A 25,494-nucleotide genomic window follows, 5' to 3' on the forward strand; every position below is an offset into this window, starting at 1 on the left:
TTTTAGGATTTCTGAGATATGTGCAGGGATAGTGTTATTCCTTTTCAACTTAAGTACCTTTCAAACCAAAATGCTCCTCATGGATATATTAAATTTTTTTTTTCTAGTTAATGGACATTTAAAAGAAAATCAGTGTTTCTCTGTCCTTGAAGTTTGATACCTAACTTTGGAATTTTCTTTTTTTTCTTTTTCTTTTTTCTTTCTTTCTTTTTCTTTCTTCCTTTCTTTTTTCTTTTTTCTTTTTTTTTTTTGCCATTTTAATAGCAGCATGAGTAGGCTCTTAGATGGGCACAGAACCTCTCTGTTTCCATTTTGGCAGCTGTGGGGAATCTATATTATTGGTGTGCATTCTGTGAAAAAAAATTATTAAGAACATAGTAAGTGTATTCATGAAAATATACACTTTAAAGCACAAGCATTTCAAGAGCACCAAGAATCCCCTGTTAACTGGGGCTTTAAGCTACTGGGAGTCAGCAGAACCCAGAGAAGCCGATCTGCATAGACTGTCTACACAACTTTTGCACAACAATCAGGAAAGAACAGGGATGGATGTGCTATTAAAGCAGACCAGGATATTGCTGGCTACAGAGAATATTTGTACAACTTTCCATTTGTTTATGTATGAAAAATCTCCACTGAAGAATAGCTAACATCCAGTCAGCACAGCTGTTACTGCTTTATTCACCAGCGAGACACAAAAATGCAATTTGATACATGTAAAAAAACACATCCCTTCTTCGTCAAGTGTTTAGATAATTCTTTATAAACAATATTAGAGAAGTGAATACTTTTCCTTCTTCCTCTATAAACCACATTAAAAATTTTTGTGCTGTCATTGGTACAGCTTTGAATGAACGTTTATAGTACTTGAAAATGGTATATAGAATTCCAACTGTACCTTCCGGTTTGAAAGCTAGAACTTCTTAGGTAGGGTTTAGGCTTTTTAATTACCCTGGGCCAGGGGAGACGGTGTGCACGGTGGGTTTTTATATATGGAAGGATATCAACATCTGCTGACATCTTATCACAGAGTAGCTTCCCTAAAGATGCTTGGACAAGGGTGGGAGATGTTTGAATCTTTGGAACCAGGAGAGCTTTTTCTGAGAATCCCATCCGCCTTGAGAGTATGCTTTGGAAGTTTAGGTTTTTCACCCTCTGAGAGAGATAGACAGATAGATGGGGGAAGGACCTTGGCGTCGGGGGTGATCTATAAGCAACAGACGTGTTTTAAAACAATATACCTTTTGTAGCACCAGCTTGAAGCTATCGACAGAAATAATGTAATAAATGTATCACATGCAAAATTATTCTTTGCTCTTTACATCTATAAAAGACTACTTGGGAGGCTCAGTGATATGTGGTGGTAGGAGCTACCCAGAACACAGGTGAGTGACGCAGCGGGACGGTATACACAGTATTTGCCAGCAACATGTTGCCTTGACCACTTGGGGACTGAAGGCTGTTTTTATGTTTAGGGTCTCGCTGGAAATCCATGTCCAACCAAGAGAAGCAACCTTACTATGAAGAGCAGGCCCGGCTAAGCAAGATCCACTTAGAGAAGTACCCGAACTATAAATACAAACCTCGACCGAAGCGCACCTGCATTGTTGATGGCAAAAAGCTCCGGATCGGGGAGTATAAGCAACTCATGAGGTCTCGGAGGCAGGAGATGAGGCAGTTCTTTACTGTGGGGTGAGTGTTCCAGAATGTAGCCACCTGGGCTTTCCCTTCCCGGTAGGAAACCGCAGGATGGCTACCGGCAGTGTGTTTGGGAAGATTAGGGAAGGGAGGAGATGGAGACCTTGGCTGTGGTGATCTTTGCAGTGTTACACACACACACACACACACACACACACACACACACACACACACAGAGTCTTGCAGCCTGGCTCCTGCTCAACAGCTCAAAACAAACCTGGTCGCCCCTCTCCTTGTCTCCCGAACTAATCTAAGATGTTCCGTGCCCACACACAAAGTTGCTGGTAGTTTATTTAAGCAGACATACAGGGAGAAGGAATAAAAAATAACTTCAGAAATCCCCAGAAGCTTTCCAGCTTCTCTGGGTGGTGCTTCTGATTCTAATCACAATAGTCTGCTTTTGTTGTGGGATCTCCCACAAGATAATTGGCCTTGACATTGGTTAGAGGACCTCATTTTTGGCATAAGATCCAGAACTCCTGTTGCAGTAAATTATTCTGTGGTGGAAGCAATAACAATGTGGATTTTCTTGCTTAAATCAGAAACTAGACATGTTTTTGGTATCTTCAAGTCTGATTTCATGTCATTTTGTTTAAAAATTAGGTAATAGATTTCTGGTATAAATTTCGACTTGGCTGACTGGCTGTCTGCATTGAAAAGAGGCTCCTTGTAACCACAGCAGTTGGGATAAGTGGGGGTGCAGATGCCTGTAGGTCCCAGCATGCCCAGGCTGAGGAGCACAGGGGGTGACAAACCAGAGGACCTTTCTGGAGGCACTGGCCCGAGGCAGCTGCAATCCGATTGGGAAGATACTTGGGAGAGGCCTTAAGAGAGAGGAGTAAGGAAAAAGGCAGCTGGATTCACTGTTAACCAGGGGGAGCATGGAGGAGCTACTATATGGCAGGGAAACGGGACAGCTTCCCCTGCAGGTGAGGAAAAGATGTGCCTTAGAGGAAAAGTAAAGAGCTGTTTATTTTTAAGGGCACTAAAAAATAACATCACGGAATAGAAAGTTGGTTTCGGAAGCATGTGTTTAGAAGCATAAAATTAATTTGGAATAGTAAATAGAATACAAAAAGAAAAAAAAAAAGGGCCGGTGAAAGCAGTCTGGGTCATGAATCTGTGCCCTACCCTAGAGAATTCTGGAGAGGCATGTGGGCTCCAGAGTTTGACTGCTGAGGTTCAAGCGCTGTGCCACCCACCTGGGCAAGTTATTGAACTTCTCTGAGCCTCTGTTTCCTCATGTACGAAATGAAATAAATAATAGCACCTATCTCGTACAATTGTAGGGAGGATTCAGTGAGGCAGTGCTTTTGAAAATACTTTTATAATGCTTAGTACATTAGCAATAAAGGTGAGTTTTTATCATTATCATTACTATTAAATATGGATTTACTATCACAATAAAACTATATTTTAGATCATAGCAGATAGTGAGTTTCTTTACACTGTGGCAGACCTTTTTCGAGGTAAGGGGAGGCTTAAGCTACTTCGTTATTTGAGAATCACAATCTATTAACAGATGAAGCCGTGCCAAAATAGGTTTATCAAATCTTCCTGTATTATAAATGTTTGCATTTTTAAAAATAATGCTTTTAACACTGGAAGTACAGTGCGGTATAAGTAGGCTATTTACTGGCGATTTAGACGATTTATGAAAAATACCAATTCATAGTGCACTTTGAGAAGCACAGTCACATGAAACAAAATACACATTTATTTTAACTGTGTGATAAATGTCTTCTTTTAATTCTGTCTCTGAGACTGTATATAATCTCCTTTGAGCAGAGAATCAAAGTTTAAGTTTGAGATCCTTTGTGACTCCCACTCTTTTTTCATGTCATGTCTCTGTGTATCTAATGATACATAATGGGTGTCTTTTGCCATAATCTGGAAGGCTGTCAGAGGTACCATTTTAGTTCCCTAATACTTATTTGAAAATATGAGATGCAGTAATTCTATCTGATTTATTTTCCTTTACCAGAGGGTGCATTGAAGTAGCTCTGGATCAAAATACCTCAACACATGACAATGCAGGTCAAATTTTAAAAATTAAAACAACTCAACAGCATCTATCATGTATTGTCCACTATATCCTATACACTAGACATTTTAGATATACAAATCACATATTCCTCTAAATAAATAATGACATGCAATCCTCTAAATAAGATAAATCAAGGTCCTGTGGCTGCCAAAAGGTGAGAAAGAATCAAGGTTTAATTCTGGGTCTCTGCCTCCATCATGCCTAACGACTGAGGAGTTGTCCTTACTTAGAACATGCCTCATTGCCCCATTCTGGCCTAGTTATGTGTATGGCTGTGCCACTTGGAAAAGAGCTCCCAGGACCTTTGGTTGTGGTACGTGATGGCTTTAAAGGAGCTTTGAAATTGGGAGACTAAGGATCCTGTTCCTGGTAGTGTAGGGGGTCCTTTATGGAAGGGTCATTTTGGACTGTGGAGTGGGGTGACTGATGTGCAGGCAATGGCCGGAATGTCTTGTTCTTTAATTTTCAATGCTGAGTATTTCCCTCTGCCCAGCTTTGGTAATATTTGCAACCTAAAGCCAGGTATTATTTCTACTTAAGGATTAGTATTCTCTTTTAAGTAGCTGTATTTGATAGATTATCAACTCCCCGGGGTTCATCTTTGGAAATTCATCTTCATTAGATGTGAGGTTATTACAAGAGGGAAAAGAAACAAGAAATTCAAAGATTGCTATTGACTTCTTGAGGGAATGGGGTTGAGATCAATTTTTATAGCTGATTTTGAAAAGACAATCATAACTTTCGAGCCAATAAAATGACATATATCGCTCAGCATTGTCATGCATTTTACTGACGATACAACTAAAAGTTCAGTGAGTTAGATTTATTTTTTCCACTCAGCTATTATGAAATAAATTTACCAATAATATCAATCAGAGTAAGGTTAGCTCTTACCTTAGATTTAACCCCTTTGATCGACAGGTTAAGTATTAGAACGTTAAATAATTTCAATGAGTGCTATTAATGTCGAAATGATATTCATTAGGGTACATGCAGCGACAACATTGTCTTTTCCCAAAGAATTCTGGCCCAATGTACTTCCACTTATTTGAAGTTTATTCAGTAATTTACCTGTGAACTCATAGAGAATTACCAGGTACTATAAAATATCAAATCTTGGGCTACTTTTTAAATAATAATAATGGTGAATTATTGAATACTTACTATATACTATATACCGTGATGGGTGCTTTATACAGATTATTGCAAATACAGCAAATTTACAAGATGAGCAGTATCATCCTCACTGTGGGGTTGAAAAACACAGGGTTCAGAGATGTTAAGTAATTTGTCCAAGGCCACACAGCTGGTAAATTGCAGAGCTGAGATTTAAACCAGGCTTGCGTGAATGTCAACTATGTGACATTTCTACCCTTACACACGTCCTTCACTTACAGCCTACAAACTCTTTAAAGGCTATGTAGTGCAGTGGTTACGGACCTGATTCTGGAGCCAGACTGTTCTGTCTCAGATACCAGATCTGCTTATTCCTGGCTCTAACAACTAATAAACAGCAATCTTTATTCCTCTGAAGTCTCCACTTGCCCTTGGGAAACTTATTTAAACTCTCCGTAACTCTCAATTTCCTCATAAATAGAATGGAGAAATGACCACAATACCTACAACATTGGGCCCTTCTGAAGATTGAATAGCTTGATCTATCTAAAGTGCTTAGAACAACGTCTGGCACATAGGAAGCCCTGAATCAGAGCAAATATTATTATTCTAGAAAAATAATGCTACATGCCAAGCATGTATCTCACATTATAAAGAATTATATTCTAGGGGCGCCTGGGTGGCTCAGTCGTTAAGCGTCTGCCTTCGGCTCAGGTCATGATCCCAGGGTCCTGGGATCGAGCCCCGCATCGGGCTCCCTGCTCAGCGGAAAGCCTGCTTCTCCCTCTCCCACTCCCCCTGCTTGTGTTCCCTCTCTCGCTGTCTCTCTGTCAGATAAATAAATAAAATCTTAAAAAAAAAAAAAAAACTTATAAAAAAAAAAAGAATTATATTCTAGTGCCTTATGCTAGAAGTGATTTGAACATTTGCCATTTTGATCTTAATCTGAAAGAGGTTGAATCAAACCTATGACATACTTAAATATATAATTGATTAGCATAGGCTAGCCATACTATTTTCAGTATTGTCCTCCTGTAGAGAAAGCTGGATTAGGGTCTCTAACAGGCAATATAAAAAGATTGTTATTATTTCCATTTCCTACTGCAGTATCAACTACAAAGATGTACGATGTGTAGGCTTATCTCCTAATGAAACAGACTTCGTTGTCTTCATTTATAGATGCTGTAAAAGTCTGAAAGATCAACAGACAAGGGGGATTTGCCAAATTAATACCTAGGGGTTTTTTTGTTGTTGTTTTGTTTTGTTTTGTTTTGTTTTTTTGCAATTGACGAAGCTAGGCTATACTCCAGGAATATTCTTGTGATTTGGAAACCATGCAACACTGGTGAGCTCTATCAGGATCAGCTTTACCCTTTACTTGGGCTGGGAGGAGGGATTCTTAGCTATCTCTGCTCATATCAGCTGCATGTGTGTACTTTTACAAACATCTACAACTTTTGTTTTGATGTGCACATTCATTATTTGTAAAGCCCAATACTTTCCAGCTATTCCCGTTTGTGAAATCTGCAGTGTTTGAATTTTGACTTTGCAATTGATCTGTAAAGGAAGGAAAAATGCTTTTTAGGAAAGTAATTTCCGGTAGACAAAGCTTGAGCCTGCTGGCTGGATTTTCCATTTTGTTAATTGATTGGTCCGTCAATTGGTAGGGGCTTATTTGAAACCAGTGATGTGCCCAGCACTGTACTAAATTAATATAGGACATGAGGCATTAATCGTCTACACAATGAGCTTTCAGAGAGTGTTAGAGTCAGAGAAACCAGACACATACATAAACATATTAACAAATAATAGTTTGTTATACATACATAGAGAGAGAGAGAATACATTGCGTAGCGCTCCACATAATGTATAGTGAAGTACTAATTTTGATTTTATAGACAAGAGCAAGTAAAGCTCAGGGGAGGAGAGATTACTATGCATTAGGGCTAACATAGGTCATCCTCGAGGAAGGGGGCTTGAGGTTTGGTTAGGGTCAGCCTGGTGTTAGCAGGAAGAAGAGCAGGAACACATGGAGGGAAATGCAGAAATGTTCAATAGTTAAAAAACGAGGCTAGCCTAGAGATTATTCCTGGCAATAAAGAAAAGTAAGAGAGGTAGGGTGGAGCAATATTTTGGAAACCCTTGAAAGCCAAGATTCAGCAACTATAATTAGCCATGCTCACTTGATTTTTTAGTCTTTTATTATGCTGGTAACAACAATGAGAAAGCAAGGCCAGCATGATAGTTAGCTTATGATTTTGCATCCATAGAATCAGTGGTAACTTAGAAGTGGCCTCAGAAGTCATATACTTCAAGTAGCCAGCCACTGTAGGAGCCCTCTCTGAGTTCTGCTTGAACTATTCTAGGGCTAGAGAGCTCACCACTTCCCAAGGGAGCTAGTTTCTTTGTGGAACATGTCCTAATGCTAGAAAGTTCTTTTCACTGAGCAACGATCTACCTTTCTGCTACTTGGTTGCTTAGTTCCAATCCTCTTCTTTGGTCCCTTTTCTAGAGCAAGTCTCTTCCTTATTTATAAAGACAACCATTCAAGCATTTAAAGATGGTTATATTCACATTCCTTCTCCACTATCTTCCCTTGCATATGTCTAGTCTCATTACATCTTTTCTTCTCTCAAATAGGTTACCCAGCTTTTTCATTTGTTTTCCCCCTCATTCACTAGTTCGTTTGTTTGTTCGTTCATTCATTCATTCATTCATTCATTGCATGTATGCAGTATGGAATGTGCCTCCTGTGTTCCAGGCATTGTCTAAGTTCTAGAGCTGTATCAGTGAAAATTCCTGTCCTCATGAAGCTTACATTCCAGCGGGGGAAGTCAGACAACCAATCAATACATGAATAAATAAATATTAAATAGTAATAAGTGCCTTAGAACAAAGTAAAGTAGGGAAAGTGTAGGGAGTGTCAGAGGATGGAGTGCAATTTTTAAAAAGAGTGGCTACAGAACCTCACTGAGCAGCTCCCACTTGAAGCAAAGGTCTGCGGAGTGAGGGAGCAAGCCATGTGGGTCTCTGGAGGAACAACCGGGCAGGGAGAGCAGCCACTGCAGAGGTCTGGATGGAAGGTTGCGATTGGCATGGAGAGAGAGAAATAGAGCAGTAGCTGGAGGGGGATGTGAGTCAAGAGAGAGTTTTGTTGTTTTTTGTTTTTAAAGTGGGAGAGATTATGGCATGTTTATGTGCTAATGGGAATGATCCAGGAAAGAGGGAAAATTGATCATGCAGATGGGAGAGACAGTCCACTGGAGAGAGATCCTTAGTAAGTGAGAATAGATAGATTCGGTGCAGAAGGAAAGGATTGGCCTTACATTGGATTACAAATTCCTTCAAAATACAGGAAGGCAGGCAGATAATTAGAACAGACAGAGGTAGATGGATAAATGTGATGGCGGGAGCTTGTGAAAAATTTCTTCTGATTACTTCTAATTTCTCCATGAAATGGAAAGCCAGGTCATCAACTGAGAGTGAGGATATGGGAGAAGTTGGATATCCGAGGACAGTTGAGAAGGTGTGAAATAATTCTCTAGGAGAGTAGAAGAAAGAGTGGCCTAGGAAAAAGTACAACATGATGGCTGAACAGCACCAGAGGCCAATTTGAAATTCATGCTCAAAAATTCAAAGAGTAGAACCCTCAGTAAAAAAAAAAAATTCAAAGACTAGTATGTATGCACGGTAGTGTGTCTTCTGCAGCCAAGTTCAGCTGCGTGGGAGGGCTCACAAGTAGGCAGAGAGTTCAGGTTTTGCCGTGTAAGGGAGGGGAGAGTACCTGCGAGACAGTGACTAACCACAGAATTTCTCCTGGGTAAAGAGGTAAAGTCAGGACACAAGGGGGAGGGACAGGGACAGAGTAAATTGGTTGAAACGATCAAGGAATTGTAGATGACCATAGGGTGGGAGAATTGTTGAACTGGGGTTTTAGAGGAAGAAAACTAGAAAGATAAGATGTGGTGGTCAGAGAGTGGGATGTTTAAAATGGTCATTAGGGTGAGGTTACAGCTGGAAAGGACAAGGTCTGCTGACACAGGGAGGGGGCCAGATCACTACCACAGAGAGGAGGTCAAGAAATTGAGATAGCAAGGTGTTGAAATTATCACCTCTGTGGATAGTGAGTCATCAAGAATTACGGCAGAAGAAATGTTGGAGAGGGAGTGACAGAAAGCTAGGAGCTAATGTCTTTAAGGAATGAGGGGCAATGACCAGGCAGGAAGTAGATAGGGGGCCAGCAGGTGACATAGTCTGGTATCCCTCTACCACCAGTAGTAGGCTTTTGAATAGCATGTGCCTCACTCCAGAAAGTAAGTTGTACTTATTTTTATTTGTTTGTTTTTAATGTTCCATTACCAACTTAATGTCCAAGTATTATTAAATATGTGGAGCCCAGTTTAGAAGAGTTTGATTCTGATTCATATTGCCAAGGATTTTTCTGATCGTGTGAGCTTGCCTTTCTCACCCTAATCTTGATATCCAGTAGAGAATTTACGACATTAAGAAAGGGTTCAGCATCTGGCTGTGGTGCTCATATGGCCTTGGACAAACAACTTAAACTCTCTGAAACTTAGTTGGTAACTTCATCGGTAAAGAGGGGAAATAATATTTGCCTATTAGGCTTATTGTGAGGATTAAAGAAGATAATGTGAAAGCATCTAAACATAAGCATCTAAGCGTTATCCCCAGCACATAATAGGAGCTCAATTAAAATTTATTTAATCGATCAATACATACAGATTTTTTTTTTAAAAAAGATTTTATTTCTCTGACAGAGCGAGCACAAGCAGGGGGAGTGGCAGGCAGAGGCAAAGGGAGAAGCAGGCTCCCCGCAGAGCAGGGGAAGCCTGATGTGGGACTCGATCCCAGGACCCTGGGATCATGACCTGAGCCAAAGGCAGTTGCTTAACCAACTGAACCACCCAGGTGCCCAATACATACAGATATTTTGATTAAAAAATGCTACAAAACTGACCATCTCTTCTTTCTGAAAAAAAGAACGTCCTTTATGAAAAGAAAGTGTACCATTGGATAGTTTATATATGGTATGTAGAGTTTATGTTATAGATTAGCTCACCAAATTGGGAAATCTGTAAAATGGGTTAATATTGCAATAAAAGTTTTTATTCTACACTCATTATGTGATTAAGGCAAAAATATGTTTATTACAATTATCCAAGTTCAGTAAAAAAATTAATGAGGCATTCACTGCCTTGGGCAGACTAGCATGAAATTTAATTTGCGTTAATTCGCCCAAAAGTTAGGAAGCAGAAGTATACTGTTTTTAGAATTTGAGTCTATGAGAGGGAAACCAGTATTTTATGAGATGTTTCTGTGCATAGATATAGATTCCTCTATCATCTTCTTCAGGCAATTAAAAAAATCACCATGAGCATCATAGAAAATGGATCAATATCAGGTGCTTAGTGCCAACTGGGTACTGACAGGATCTATAGAAATCAGGAATTTTTATGAGACACGGTGAGCATAGTGTATTTGTATATTGTATATCTATAGAGGAAAGAGTGATAGAATTCAAGTCAAGTCACCTAGCTTCGAAGGCTGGCTCTGCTGGTTGTTGAACGCAGGGCTTTAAATAAGGCCTTACATTCTTCATCTGAAACCTGGGTATGACAGTACTTCATGGGGTTGCCATGTTAATTGAATGAGGGAACATATACAAAAATATCCGCTATATTATGTTAGTCAGAGGTGAAGGAATCATAGTCATGCCTTCTGGGGATTGGAAGAGGTTGTTAAAGATAGCATTATGAGGTATCTCCCAGAGTGAGTCTAGGTCATTTCCATCATTTTTCCTTCTACCAGGCTGGAAGACATGCAGGGCTTTTTGAGAAAATTATTCCGGAAATGTCAAAGAATAGCTGGTAACTAAGCTCTTTCTTCTTAGATTCGGGATATTTTTCTGACTGAGGTGGATAGAAAGATTTAACGGTATTGTAGAGGGTCAATAAGAACCATTCAAGGGATGGACTGACCTGAAATCGTATTAAAAGGTGAAAGGACCGGGGCGCCTGGGTGGCTCAGTCGTTAAGCGTCTGCCTTCGGCTCACGTCATGATCCCAGGGTCCTGGGATCGAGCCCCGCATTGGGCTCCCTGCTCGGCGGGAAGCCTGCTTCTCCCTCTCCCACTCCCCCTGCTTGTATTCCCTCTCTCGCTGTGTCTCTCTCTGTCAAATAAAAAAAAAAAAAATTATAAAAAAAAAAAAAAAGTGAAAGGACCTTCCAAGACTTCCCTGACCCCAGCTCTCATACACATTTGGAAACTGAAGCTCACAAAGGATAGTTACAGTGATACTTTGAAATGAATTTAAATTGTAACTATTGTCCATTAAGGTTGAGGAACACTTGGTAAATATTGCAACCATGAGAATATTGTTTCCGTCAGTCTGTGAGGCTGGTGTCATAGGTCTTTAATTCTTTCAACCAATTACAATGCCTCAAGGGAAATTGAGAGGCAGATAGCGATGTCTCCCTGTAGAGGGAGAGACTGACCTTCATACAGGGTCTGGTAAGTTTATTTGAACTCGAGTACCATTATGACAGAATGATCTGGTGTGACCCATCCTTGGCACCCGCTAGGATCTGGAATGAGGCAATGTGTGTTATTCTGACAAATTGCAAGGCTCTCACCGCTCTTCACTCCTGACTCCTCCAACCCAGCGCCAGGCCAGGGCCTCGGGAGTAATGACATCCAAGATGATCCTTCCATGGTTATGAAAATAGAAGCTCCTTAAAGGAGCGTCCCTACAAGTTCAGCCACAGAAATAGGTAGACATTTGCATGGATACTAAATATATGCTTTGCTAAATCTGACTCTCTGGGACATACTTGATCAGTTCTCATCTTGATCTTCCCTTTGTACAGTTCTCAAGCCAAGGTGAAGACACAAGCCTGCTTAACAGTGTCATTAAAATAGGATTCATGCTACCAGTCATTTTGTTTTATCATCCTGGGAGATGTTAAAAAATGATGTCACATGTAACTTTCGGAATTGACTACCGCATTTGTTTCAAATGCCAAGTGTTATTCAAGCTTTGCCGTATGTAATGTTGTAAGAACCCTGCTTTTATGTTTCAAAACCATCAATAAATTGCTCTGTTGTATTGCTTAATGCCCAACCATAGCATCGGGGAGATATGCAGGACTCCTCCAGGGAGCACTTGGTCCCGTTTTGTCATTTGCTTAGAACGTCAAACAGAGCCCCCTTTCGGAATGTATGGGGGAGGAATTCCAATGCCACCCGGAAGAACATATAGAGAGATATTTCCCCCTGTTTTATTTTATCTTTTGAATCCATACAGGCAGCAGCCTCAGATTCCAATCACCACAGGAACAGGTGTTGTGTATCCTGGTGCTATTACTATGGCAACTACCACACCGTCACCTCAGATGACATCTGACTGCTCTAGCACCTCGGCCAGCCCAGAGCCCAGCCTCCCGGTCATCCAGAGCACTTACGGTATGAAGACGGACGGCGGGAGCCTAGCTGGAAATGAAATGATCAATGGAGAAGATGAAATGGAAATGTATGACGACTATGAAGACGATCCCAAATCAGACTATAGCAGTGAAAATGAAGCCCCGGAAGCTGTCAGTGCCAACTGAGGAGTGTTCGTTTGCTGAATTAAAATACTCTGACATTTCACCTCCCCTCCCCCAACAAAAAGTTCTTAAAGAGCCCGCATGCATTTGTGGCTCCATAATTACATCAGCAGAATGGTCTTAATTGTTTCGTAAAGTGTGAGACAGATTAAGTTTTCCCGGATTTTTCATGAACTTGAGTTTTTGTCGTTATTGTTATTGTTGTTGTTGTTGTTGTTTTAATTTAGGTGAAGACATATTAAATATGAGACACCAGGACTTGAAAACTTATCTCAACCCATAGCTGTCTTACAAGTCTTATATTTTTGTCTTACTTTTTTTTTTTTCCTTTTGGATGTTGATAAAAGGTTTAAGTTACTGTTTTAGATGGGGTTAAACATTCTCACTCAGGTATGCTGTGCCGGCCTACAGGTTGTGAATGTGTTTTTATTCTGAATTATTTGCGAGAACAACTGAGGATTTCATATTGTGAAACAGAACAAGTCCACAGCGTGTGCGGCTGCATGTAGAGCATATTCAAAAGGCCTCGGAATTCCATTTTTCCATGTGTAGAGTTAAACTTTGAATGTGCCAAACTTTTCTCAGAACTTTTGAATCTTCATATTTTGAAAGTCTTAAAAGGAGACACTGCGAAGTCTTAGACAATCTTTGGCATCTTAAAATAAAATAGCAAACCACACATTTTTTTTTTCCCAGAAAATGGTAAAGTACTCAGGAATCTGGAGACAAGATATTGTAAGGAACGAACAAGGTTGCCATAGTGCACGTACCCAACTGTGTTTGCCTCTTGACGTGCCATCAGTGCGTGACGGGCCGCACCGAGCGCGCCCCAGAGCGTTCACCACACCAGATACCCACGTGGTGGTCTTCTCTGCCTGAGACCACCTCTCACTACATCCATTATCCCTTCACCTTTTAACCCTGACATTCAGTCTTAACACATTTTCTCTTAAGTAATTTATTCATTCCAGAATGTCAAGGGTCCACTTACTATTTATTTGAAAAAAAATGTTGGTGGCATTAATTTAATAATTCTTGTTTTTCACCCTCCTTCCCTGAAGATCTTTTCAGCCCCTTTCACCTCCTTCTCCTGCTACATACAAAAGATGTACATAGTGATTTTATGTCCCCAGAGCATCTGGAAGCATTTCTGAAACAAGATTCTATTAAATACTTATATTGTTTTCAAGCATAAAAGTATATCTGGCTGGAGGGCTGTGTATTTGGATACAGGCGTGGAGTCTTACACTTCGACAGGTATGCCCCTGAGGTTCTCTGTGACCTCAAGTCTTTGGCCAGAATTGCCCTCTGATCCAGTTTAGCAGCAGTGGTAGGATCTGTACCAGCGGCATTTCCCCTAAACGCCATTTGGCTGCAAGGGTCAGCAGTGGTGACTGCCAGGCAGGAGGGTCCCGCAGCCAAGCCGAAAGCCCAAGGTTGTGGACCACGGAGGAGGCCACAGCGATGCCGTCATGGGCTGGCACCTCCACAATGAGGTGCCTTGTTGCATCTGGCACACCTAGGGAGTTTTGTTTTTTGCAAAATCCCCAGGATCCAAGAAGCCACATGACAGCCTCAAGGCAAAGATAGAGGCAAATAGTCATGACACATCCAGAGAATGAAAGAAAACCATAGGGAAGGAGAAGGAGGGGAAATACATTCCCTATAGGGGATGTTCCTACTGTTAACTCTGGGGAACGGATGACTCCTGGGGCAGCAGATGAGCTCCTCTGGCTCCCTCCCTCCGTCAGTGGCCACGTGGGGAGGGGGGCATGCCTCCCCGTGAACACGATTAACGGCACTGGTCACACGAGGATTTCTCTGGAGATGTGCTGATGGGCTGGGAGGCAGTGAGGTTTCATTCCCCTTTCCCATCTACTGTGAGCTCAGCCCTGCCGTTTTGACCTTCCTGAAACCAGGACTGACTGCCAATGGTGGGGGAGGGAACCTCACCTGGAGTGGTTCAATGGGAAAATGTCAGTTAATGGGACAGTTCACCTCATGGGACAACCCAGAATCTGATCACCAGGACATAGGAACGGCCCCATCAGATTTCTTGAGCCATTTTGTCACTTGGAAGAAAATAGTGTACCTTCATATTTATTTAAGGAGTGCTCAAGGCCATACCTAATAGCAATAAATAGGTCTAGCCAAGATGTTATGGGCTGTGTCATTAGCTGGGAGTGCTCTCCATAAGCTGATTAAGGTACTGATAGGAATGTTTTGTTCTTAGTATTGGTTGGGGATTGGAACTTTGTTTTTGTACATTTATTTCAAATGAGGAGGAGGTCATTTTTTCTCAAAAAATGAATATTTATTATTGTCTTACTGATTTCTTTTGACTATATACCTCTCCTCCTCACTTCATACTCATGTGTTTTTCTCCTTCTCTTTGGCTCTTGCTTTTGCTCTCTCCTCCTCTCTCCTCCTTTTTTTTATTTTGCTGCATAGGTAGAGTGCTGTATGGCTCGCATTGTATTGTATGTAATTAATTTTGCACAAAGGCAAACATTTAGAGGAGTAGGTTAATTTTGTTTGTTTTTATGACCATGCCAAAATAATATTCTGGGCTGGTGGAGAACAAAGGACTGTTCTTTAGGACTGAAACTTGATTTTGCTTGTAGTTAAAAAAAAAAAGAAAGAAAGAAAGAAAAAAAACAACAAAAAACACACACACTCACAGATGTTGTTTCGTAAGTGTTATAAGCACTGGATATAAATGGTATTTTTTATCACTTCTGACTAATGTGAAACTGTTGTAAGAAAACGACATGAACAAAAGTCATCTGTTTCGACTCGTGTGGGCTTGCCTCACAGTTGCCGGATTTGAGTCATTTTTATGTCTTGTTATTTCATTTATTTATGCAAAATACATGTGTGTATGAACACTTTGTTTTAGCTCCAGCTCTGCCTCAGTACTGGGGTGCAGTTACTTCTAGCCATGTTCTTAAAAGTGAAAGGCTATTCAGGAATGATCTGATTGTAAACGTCTCTTTCATTGGGTCAAACAGTAATGCTGTATTTGAATCTAAATTCTGCGTATAAGCAGTTTATTCTATTTATTAGCCAAGTTTGGCTCTAAATGTCCATGGAAATTAAAGAATGACAATCATAGGGATCACTTCGTTTTCTTTTCAGTGGGGCTTAAACAAAGTTTTTATGACTTTACCATCTCATTTTAGATTTTTCTAATTGTGTAAATATAACATAGAAATAGAATTTATTTTTGGTTCATGAATACTTAGTGAGGTATAAGTTATGTATTTCCTTTTCGTTCTCTATCCATGTATGTTGGTCCAGACTAGGAGTTGACAAGTCACTGCACCTCATGGGGATAGTGAATTAGCCACCACAGTGAGAGAGCAGTGTTTCACCTGTCGCTGGGGCAGTCACACCCTTCTCTAGGGCTCCCATGCAGTTTGGAACCCACTGTCCACAGACTCAGACTTTCACTTACTTTTTTATTATAGAAAGTCGATGAATTAAATACCCTAAATTTCCAGTACAGCTCGGGGAGAGTCAATTTGCTTTTGTAAGTCCACCTAAATCTTATAAGGTAGTTCGGTGACCATTTAATAGCAAGAAGCGTGAATGCCATTCTACAGGCAAAAATCTGCCTCTGAGAGTGACCGTTAATAAAAGTCCTACCATGCCAGTTAGATTAAAGAATGCTCGTCAACTTTTTTCCGTGCTTCCTCTTTCACAGTATCTTCAAATCAAAGACAAATCATCTCCATGTTGTTAAAGAACTTAGAGGATCAGGACTTTCCTTGCCATTTAGAATAGGGACACTGGCTCACGATCCTCTCCTAAAAAATGGACCATATGGGTTAGGAAGGAAGGAAGAAAAGGAAGAAAGGAAGGAAGGAAAGGAAGAGAGAAAGAAAGAAAAGAAGGAAGGAAGGCAGAGAAAGAAAGGAAGGAAGGCAGAGAAAGAACGGGAGAAAGAAAAGGTCAATCCACGGACAGGAGCAGCCTGGCAGGCGGTCTCTCCATCTTCTTGGCAGAGGCGAAGCAGTACCTTTTCCAGGAAGGTGGGAACATTTGTCATTTTCACGTGTATACAGCTCGGTCTTTTAGGAGCCCATCAGTTTGCTTCATTTGGTATTTGATACTCCCCAGCCTTGTCCGCAGGCCTGATTCGATACGCCAGGGTCCTGACTCGGTCTCCCAGGCCAAGTTCTAAATTCAGGTGTGGGCTCACAGCACTGTTGAGCTTGTCAAATGCTGGCCTCCCCTGAACGTTAGCCCCACTGGAGCCTGGGGTGTTTGAAAAGGGTGTGATCCCTCTAGGGCTGAAATTAAAGGCTTCTTTCTTTTCCTTGTGAAGCCAGGCTGCTTCTTTGGAGCACAGCCTCCCGAGCCGGGAGCAGAGGCGCTAGCTGAAAGCAGGGATTGTTCCGAGGAAGCCCGTCCACCCCCAGTAGGAAGGCAGCCTGGTCGCTTGAACACCACAGGCAGAGGCTGCTTCTCTCAATTTACTCATTTTGCAAAGAGCTGACCTCTACCTACTCATTAGGGAAAGGAAAAAAGAGTCACTTAGTAGTTTTAAACCATACGAGAAGTCCTGTACCAAGTGCCAACAACTACAAAGAATGCAGCTAGAGGAATGTACTGAAATTATTACTGGGTCTTCCTTTATAACGAGAAAATGACAAGAATGGTTGCTGTAGCCTTGCCTGATTCTGTGCACGTTTGTCTAAGGACTGAGTTGGCACTTAAGCTCACTTCTCAAAGTATAATAATATTGTATGACCTCATTTGTCCTTTTACAGAAGCACTTGCATCATTTCCTTAAGTCATCTGCCCCCTGACATGTTTTCTTCCTTAATAAACAACTTCTATCTGTTATTCCTGCCGATTATGTCCTGTTTCTGATGCCATATACTGTTGAGTGTAACCCTCTGCTAGTATCATTGAAAATATTGATATGCAAACGCATTTCCTTTTCATCCCCGTCCCATCTTTCCTGCTGGGGACAGATTGCTTTCCAAAAGCTCACGAACAAGTATTCGGAATGCTGGTACCTTTGGGGCAGGGCTAGAGGGTGGGGAGGGTGGGAAGGGCGCAGACAGGTAATGTTTAGCACAGATACTCTTCCAACTGGTGTCCGTGGCTATATGAACGCTTGACGGCAACTCAGTGACATATCTTGCTCAGTAGTTTCTTATTCCTGAAGAACCACAAGCATAAGGTGAGGCCTCAGTGCTGGTGCTCTTGGAGTATGGGGAATGTGCAAATATTTAACTGTTTTGTATGCTGCACATTGCAGGTCTGCTCCTGTGCATTCTCCGTTTGTCTTCCTTTGTCATATGTGTTTTTGCTTTTTTGAGAGTGCGCTCTTTATTGTACCCTTCTTCGGCTTGTAGCAAATTAGAAGGCTTAGCATTTATGTTCATTCATTATTGTATTTGCCATGTAAAATTTTTATTACCTTAGACAAGCTTATAAGCTGTTACTACATAACTTATCTTACTGTAACTCTTTTATTTCCCGACCTTGTAATTTGTTTGTGATGTATATTGTGAGATTGTATCCTATGTTAATTTAATCAGCACGATTCACTGACATGCTGGACTGACATGCTGGCTGCTGGTTCAAGGTGTAAAGTTCGTGTAGAGCCGTTGGGGCGACTGCAGCTTGTTGTCAAGGTACTGGGCTTTGGCTCCCCTAGCAACACGGGGGTGTGGCCCCTTAGGATGCTAAGGGCGTTTGCTACAGCCTCGAGCAAATTTAACTGCAGATTTCCTTTGTAGAAATTCTATGTATAACGCAGGTACCTACTTGGCCCATGGCTGGTAACTATTTGGGCAATTAGAAAAAACACAAAAACCATAAAAACTAGTGTCTATTGCTGCTTTGAATATGTTTGAAAGTCTGAAAATGTAAATAATTTATCAAAAAAAAAAATCTTGTACAGTCCAGTGTAAAGTTTTTAAATGATCTTAAGGGTTGCCATCACGTGTCTCTCACACTCTCCTCTTGATAATGGAAAAAAAAAAAAAAGTGTGCTAAGGAATAAAGAAATGGGAAAAGAAAAAAAAAATCTCTTCAAATTTAAAGGAATGAATCATTGTTCTTAGCTTTGTTGCATACACACATTTCTTGGATTTCGTTGTGCAGTATTGATGTGAGATAAACTCGACATTGAATAATCTTTCAGTGGTACTTTTCAAAGTCTTCCCCTCCTCTGCCTCATAATTAAGGGAAAAGACAAAATTGAAAGACACACTGTCTTTACCTATCCTGGTGTATGTTGGCACCTTAGCTACTTTTTTTTTTTTTTTCTTTTTGCACAAGGTGCTTTCCTGATATGTTAAACACGCCATCTTTGGGTGATAATGTATATGCCATGAAGGGGCCTCGGGCCCTCAGGGGAGTGTCTATAAGAACTGCCTATTTATGCTCATTTACCTCAAGACTGTCCTCTCTACCCTTAATCTAGTCGTCATCACTCCATCTTTTGTACTGCTGTTGACACTTACAAATTAAAGATAAATTTTGTTTTATGACCTCTGTGTACGGCCTTGTCTGTGCCCTGGACACTGTTCCCACCGTGGAGCCCGGGGAAGGCCCGGGCTCGCCCCCCACTCGCTGCTGGAGCCTGCGGAGCTCTCCGGCTCCTGGCCCTCGCCTCTGCCCGGCTGGGAGGTAGGTCTCAGAAAAGTCTTCAAACCCCTTGGCCTGGAAACACTTGCCTGCGTTTGTCATTGTGGAGCAAACGCTGCTGTGGCAGGAAATGCTTGTGGATTTAGACGGTAGGAATGGGATCCAAGGTGGCTTTTTGTCAAGAGAAGAGGAGAGAGAATGTCACTTCCCATTTGCCTGACTTCTTCGTGACAGCGAAACAGTTTACAAAAGCTCCGAGCATCCTGGGGTATGAACAAATCTCCAGGGCCAGCCTCTCATCTGACACCAACCTCGACGAGCCTAGCAGCCGCCACGAGTGGAAAATGCCGCACTTCTGGAAACTTTGCCACCGCCATGGTTGGGAGTGGTTGGCCGATGTCCCAGTTGCTTCTGCCTCGGAGAAGGAGAGCTCCCACCCCATTGTCCAGACAGGAGCTGGACTGGGAGTGAACCCCTGCTCCAAATGATACCAGCTTCTAAGAGTCTCAGGGATGGAGGTGGGGTAGTGGGCTGAAGGGAGCCAGCCCTGAGAGGAGACTGGCCCACCCAGCCGAGCCAGTGCCGTGGACGCCAGAGGTTAGTGACCAACACCTGGAGAGTGAGACGAAGGGGGAAGGGGAAGCCCAGCAACTCTTTGTCGCTATTTTCTATGAAAACGGAGTCATTAGAGAAAAGGAGCTGCGGAACTTTTCTTTATCACAAATTGTAAGTTTGGTACAGCTGTCCTGAAAGCCTGACTTGGCCGTGAGCCTCCCTCCTGCCCCGTGGCTTCTTAAAAGCCCAGGTAAACATCGGGCATTGCTTTGGACTCCCGCCAACGTGGCTCTGCCGCCTGCCAGCCTGTCTGACCTTCCCCAAGGGAGTCCTGAGTTTTCGCCTCTGTAAAATGGGATAAGAATCCCTGCCTCTCAGGGTTGTGGGGGGAATTAAAAAGCACGTGTAACACAGGCCTACATGCAGAGCACATGGATAAAGCCTACCTCCGTTGATGGGAGAATGAGCTTGGGGAGGGCGTCGGTGTCACCGACTGAGCAAAGCAAGGGACTTGCCTGAGGCCTTAGTTCAGAACCTGGTCACGTGCCTGGTTACGCAACCTTCCTGCAAGGTTTCCTCCTTCCCAGCGCATCCTTACTCCTGCCTTCCATCTTCCCTCTCCTCTCCCCAAATGTTCTGACTTTCCGTAGCCGACCAGATAAAATCCAAACGTTCTACCCAGACAGTCAAGCATCTGCAGACCTGCCTGCCTTGCTTGCTGCCTGACATAACCTTCACCTTCTCCCTCTCCTCTCACCCCCCTCAGCCCGTCCACCTCCCCGGGGCTCGCTCTTCTCCTTTCACTGGGATACATCCGTCCCCTTCTCGGTTTGGGAAATTCCCACTCCTCTTTCACACCTCACCCCAGATCCCCACCTTGGTCAGACCTTGCCCCGCTCACCAGGCAACTTCAGGCTCTCCCTCAGGGCCCCCAGGCCACTTCGAAAGGACCTCTACGACCACGTTTCCTACACAGTAATCATTTGTTTCTGTGTCTGTCTTTCCCGCTAGATGATGAGCTACTGAAACCAAGGACTGTGCCTTGGCGCTCCCAGCTTCCAGCACAGTGCTTGGCGTATAGTAAGTGCTCAAAGCTTCTTGCAGAATCATGTATGAGTGGTGGCACCTTGTCCATGTGTGGTAGAGATGCCTGCGAGGATCAGGGTCTTACGTGGTGGGGATGACGGAGCCTGTGGTGGTACCTTGGTGCTAGTCACTTCATTTGGAGAAAATCTGTAGTTAAAACATCTCTGTTCATTTTGCGTGAGGCATTTCCAGTCAGTGTGGTGGCTTTTCCCGATCAGGTGTCAGGGCAGTAAGAGTCCCTCTGTTCTGGGGAGGACCCACACTATAGGATGCTCAAGTTTTCAAGCCTAGAGCCACTGATCTGTCCTTCCTTGTGGGAATCCTGGCTGGAGTAGGGAAAGGACAGACCAGAAAGAGGAAGTTTGATCGGTTTGCCCTACTCTGCCCTTGACATCCCAGGGCCCAAGATTACCCTCCACACTCTGCCCTAGGTCCAGGTGTACTGGGAAGCCTATCCCCTGGGCATTCCTCATGGGGGAGAGCGAAACGGAGCTGCTCTATTTGCTGCGGACAGAAAGGGCAGTCATCCTGCAAGGTGTCCACTTGGTATTCTCTTCCTCTTTGACAAAAGAAACCCATGGCCCAGGTAATAATGGCTCTCCTGTTTGTAGTACTCTGGAGGCTTGCTTTCTCAAGATGTGACCACAGATCAGCAGCATCAGCCTCACCTGAGACATACGGCAGCACCAAGTGGGCCACACTGAGTAGCAGGGTCTAGGACCCAAAATACTCTGGTATCTACCTCTTCTTAGTCAACAGCACACCCTAGAAAGGAGAAGCTAGGGATTTTTGTCCTCACTTGACCCAGTGTCACACAGAGATTAAATGGCAGTGCCAGGACACACTCGTTCTAATTCTAAACACAGTTGATGTATTGCATATGGCTCATGGTAGTCCATGGGGATTGCTTGCTAGTGGTGCAACCCTGGATCTGGACCCCCCATTACCACCAGGAGTCCTGGGCTGTATCACTGTGGGAGCACTCAGGCATCTCGGGACAGTGGCCTCTGACAGCTTCAACACTGTAATTCCCTGCTCGGGCTGAGCCCTGGTGCCTGGCCAAGAGAGACCCAGGCCAATAGCGTGACTCTCTTAAGCCCTGTTCTACAACCCCCTCTGTCAATTGTCCACTTACTATTTTTTTTTTTAATTTTGGCACCAGGCCAAGTAGCCATTGAGTAGATCAATAAGGAAGGGTTTGGATTCTGGGAGTGGGAGACAGAGTGAGATACCCAGTAAAGAGAATGATCGGGGAAGGTGTCTGAGCCACATGTCACCCTGGCACTAGGGATCCTGGAATCCTATGTGGATTATTCATTTGCCAGGCTTTGTAAACCCACTCCCTGGCTGGCAAGACTGACCCCACCCAGTCTCCCATCAGTCACTAAGGACTGTGAGCTCTGTCTCTGTCACCTGCTCTGATGGTTTATCCAGTCTCCACTCCCTCCTCCATTTCCACCTTATCCCGTCTTCACTGCCTGATCTCCTAACTCCATGGCTTCTACACCTCTAGACTCATTAGACTATTAATGAGTTATCCCACCTCTTTGGGCTTTTGGTCAGTTCATGCCTCTGTCTCAATTGCCCTCCCCCCATATTTGTCAATCACCAGCTTTCCCTTAAGGTCCAACTCAAAGCCCGTCTCTTTCAACAACCACTGCAAAATCCTAAGGGCTTACTATGTAGCAGAAATATCACCAACATTCCATTTGGTCTTTACCAACTGCTCTGCCTCAAAATGAATCTTTCTCTCCCTCTAGTTTACTTTCTCAAACTTTTTTTCTTCCCATTATTACCACTTAAGGAGCCTTTTTAGACGTCCCTTCCATTGCGTCCCACCCTTCATGAAATTTAAATACCACAGATACACTATCTGCTTGTGTAAATCTATGTATATCAGTGCTTTATTTATTAAAGAAAAAGATTTTTCACCCCCCAAGGAGCCCATTTTTACCCCTTTGGGAGCATGATCGGGACCTTATTGAGAATGCAAGCTCTATATCAAGTTCACTCTGAGGTTTGACCCTTATTGAGTTTGTAACTGGCTCCCTGCTACATTGTGAGTTCTGTTCTGGTTACTGTGGCTTAGTAACAATTTTCCTCAAAACTCAGTGATATAAAACAACCATTTATTATCCTCACAAAATCTGTGAGCTCACAAATTTGAATGGGGCACAGAGGAAGGCCCAGCTCTGCTCCACACTGTCTGGAACCTCCGCTGGGAAACTCAAAGGCTGGGGCTGGAATAAATAGAAAGCTCCTTTGCTCTCACACTTGGCAGTCAAGGCCAGCTGCCGGTTGAAGCTACCGGCCAGAACTCCTACATATGGCCTCTTGGGCCACCTTACAACATGGTGGCTGGGTGTCCAAGGTGAGCAGCCCAGGTGAGAGAGTCTTCTTTTTATGGCCAGCCCCAGAAGTCCTGCAGCATCACTGCCCCCTGCACTCTCTTGTCGACGCAGTCACAAAACCACACCAGTTCAAGGGGAGGGGAAATTGACTCCACCTCTTGGACGGAAAGTGATAAATAAGGTTGTGAATCTTACATGGGACGGGAGATGTAGTTGCTATTTTTGGAAAATACAATCTGTTGCACTCTGTTTATCTGTGACCCTTGTGCCCCACCTCCAACTCCCACTCCATCTTCATAGGGCCTTGCACGTGGTGCAATTTTGGTATACATGTATGAAATTTATTTGGATGCTCTAAGTCGGGAGGAGAGGATGAAGCCCCAGGTCTTGGTCCATTCCTGCCATTACCAGCGTGTGGTTACCTTGGTCCAGAGATCCCTGGAGAGGCCGGCTGAGGGCAAGGAGGCTTACTGATGCACCAAGGTTCCCTAGAGTAAATGGTGAGTAGCAAGCATCACAAGTAAGATCCTGGTGAATAGTTCTTTTTTTTTTTTTCTTCTCAGGGGCAGTCCAGTTATTTCTAGAAATGTCCAAACCAGTTAAATTCCTCTATATATATTAGATATCTATATATACACACAGATATATATGGATAAATAGATTGATAGATATAGGTACATAGACACAAACATATATACATAGAAAGTGAGAGTAAGTCACTCAGTTTTTGCAATAGAATTTGACTTATATTCATTTCTCAAGAAGCCTGTTAAAAAACTGATGTTGCCACTAATCAGCAAAATACCGATCTCTCCCCCTTTGGCAATATTCTTTCTATCTGTATTGATATTTTTGTCTACATTGCTATCATTAATACAATAAAAGATGTTTTTAAATGACACTAATCAATACTAGGAGCCATAAAGTATATACAAGAATAATTTAGCTTTTTCATGCTCAGGAAATAATAATGTTCTAACAGTCTCAAATATGACTTCCATCATTAATCAAACCCAAAAAGTTAGATTGAGTAAAACAATGTCAACCTTAAAACAATCTATTAAGTTTCTGACCTTGGATTAACGTGAATCAGCTAATGGATGTTATTGTATGCCCAAACTAGGTCTAAAGGAACAAGAATATTTAGTATATTCTTTTATTTGAATATTATTAATAATTATATTTTAAAGTACTATTACATGTTAATTTTAATAACAGTATTTTCATTATAAGCATTACTATATGAAAAGAATAAATGAGGCTGGATTTTTATGAAATGCAAAGTGTGGAATTTAGATATATTTTTGGAAATGAAAGAAGCACTAATGTTATTAATGACTAATGCAGGCCGGTAAGAAAGTTAGGACAAAACAAATAATTATAATATGAACATAGAAGAATAGTCAGGATTCTGATTCATGGACAAACCAGTTGTTCTTTCATAATGTGACGTACTGCCCTGATAAACCCTTGGGTTAGAATATATTTAATTGCAGAAAGTACTCATTCATTCTGTACTGGGATAAAAACCTTTATGAAATCATTTAGATGCATTTATTACACATTTAAAAAAATTAATTCATTTAAAAAGGCCCTTGTTTATTAATACTGAAAATAATAACACCGGCTCAATATATGGGTTTGAGCTACTGGAGACTGAGAAGTAAATCCCCAAGCAGCCACCTCTTCTTAGGCTTGGATCTGGGAAACCTTTTGTTCTCCACCTGCAGAAGTAACCTGGATCCTGAGCAATGCCAAGAAGGTAGGTAGTTGATGTGCTGGGGAACATCAGCCAAGCATACTTGCCCTGGACAGAGCTATGGAAAAGACAAGTGGTCTGGACCTTAAACTGTGTCAGATAAGACATACCAAAGGATAAATACTGCAGCTATAAATACAACTCAAGAAACTGGATCATTTTTCAGGCTGTTGAGTTTCAAACGCCTGCCAAACAGAGTGTAATATCTGGGACTCTATTTTTGCAACTCTACTGCAAGGAGTGGCTAAAGTCCAATTAATTTAACCAAGAAAATCTGAGAAGTGAGGACCAAAAGAGTTAAATTGCCCAATCAGAACTTGGAATTGAAATTAATTTCACGAATTTTATTATGTTTGGAGGAAACTCAATTTAACCCTACATTTCAGTCAGCTCCACAATGATAGACTAAAGAGATAGAGGAGGCACTAAAGAAGGAGAAGATTGATTATCTCTCCATTGCAATCCGGGGGGGTCAGACCACTCGGATATATGAATTGCATCAAGTTTTTTGGTTGGCCTTCTGGGGGGTGGATAATTCGGAGACTTGAAGTCATCTGGGAAAGCCCCTCTTCAAAACAAAACAGAACAAAAATCCACAAAGCTTTGGAGAGATTATTATTATTTAGATTTTGTTGATTCTAAATGAC

The 25,494-nt window shown here is 42.2% G+C and overlaps 1 protein-coding gene across 16 annotated transcripts in view; it reads left to right on the forward strand.

Annotated features, from left to right (window-relative positions):
• The window catches only part of SOX6 (SRY-box transcription factor 6), a 605,015-nt gene extending 589,410 nt beyond the window's left edge, over positions 1-15,605 (forward strand). For all 16 annotated transcript variants that reach the window (XM_078058353.1, XM_078058351.1, XM_078058356.1 and 13 more), the window contains 2 exons: positions 1,476-1,692; positions 12,187-15,605. In XM_078058353.1, the coding sequence (XP_077914479.1) occupies positions 1,476-1,692; positions 12,187-12,490 (521 nt within the window). In that variant the 3' untranslated portion in view covers positions 12,491-15,605. The remainder of the gene's footprint in view (positions 1-1,475; positions 1,693-12,186) is intronic.
• The last annotated feature ends 9,889 nt before the right edge of the window (positions 15,606-25,494 follow it).

This window comes from Halichoerus grypus, chromosome 11, assembly GCF_964656455.1.
Source record: "Halichoerus grypus chromosome 11, mHalGry1.hap1.1, whole genome shotgun sequence".
NCBI lineage: Eukaryota > Metazoa > Chordata > Mammalia > Carnivora > Phocidae > Halichoerus > Halichoerus grypus.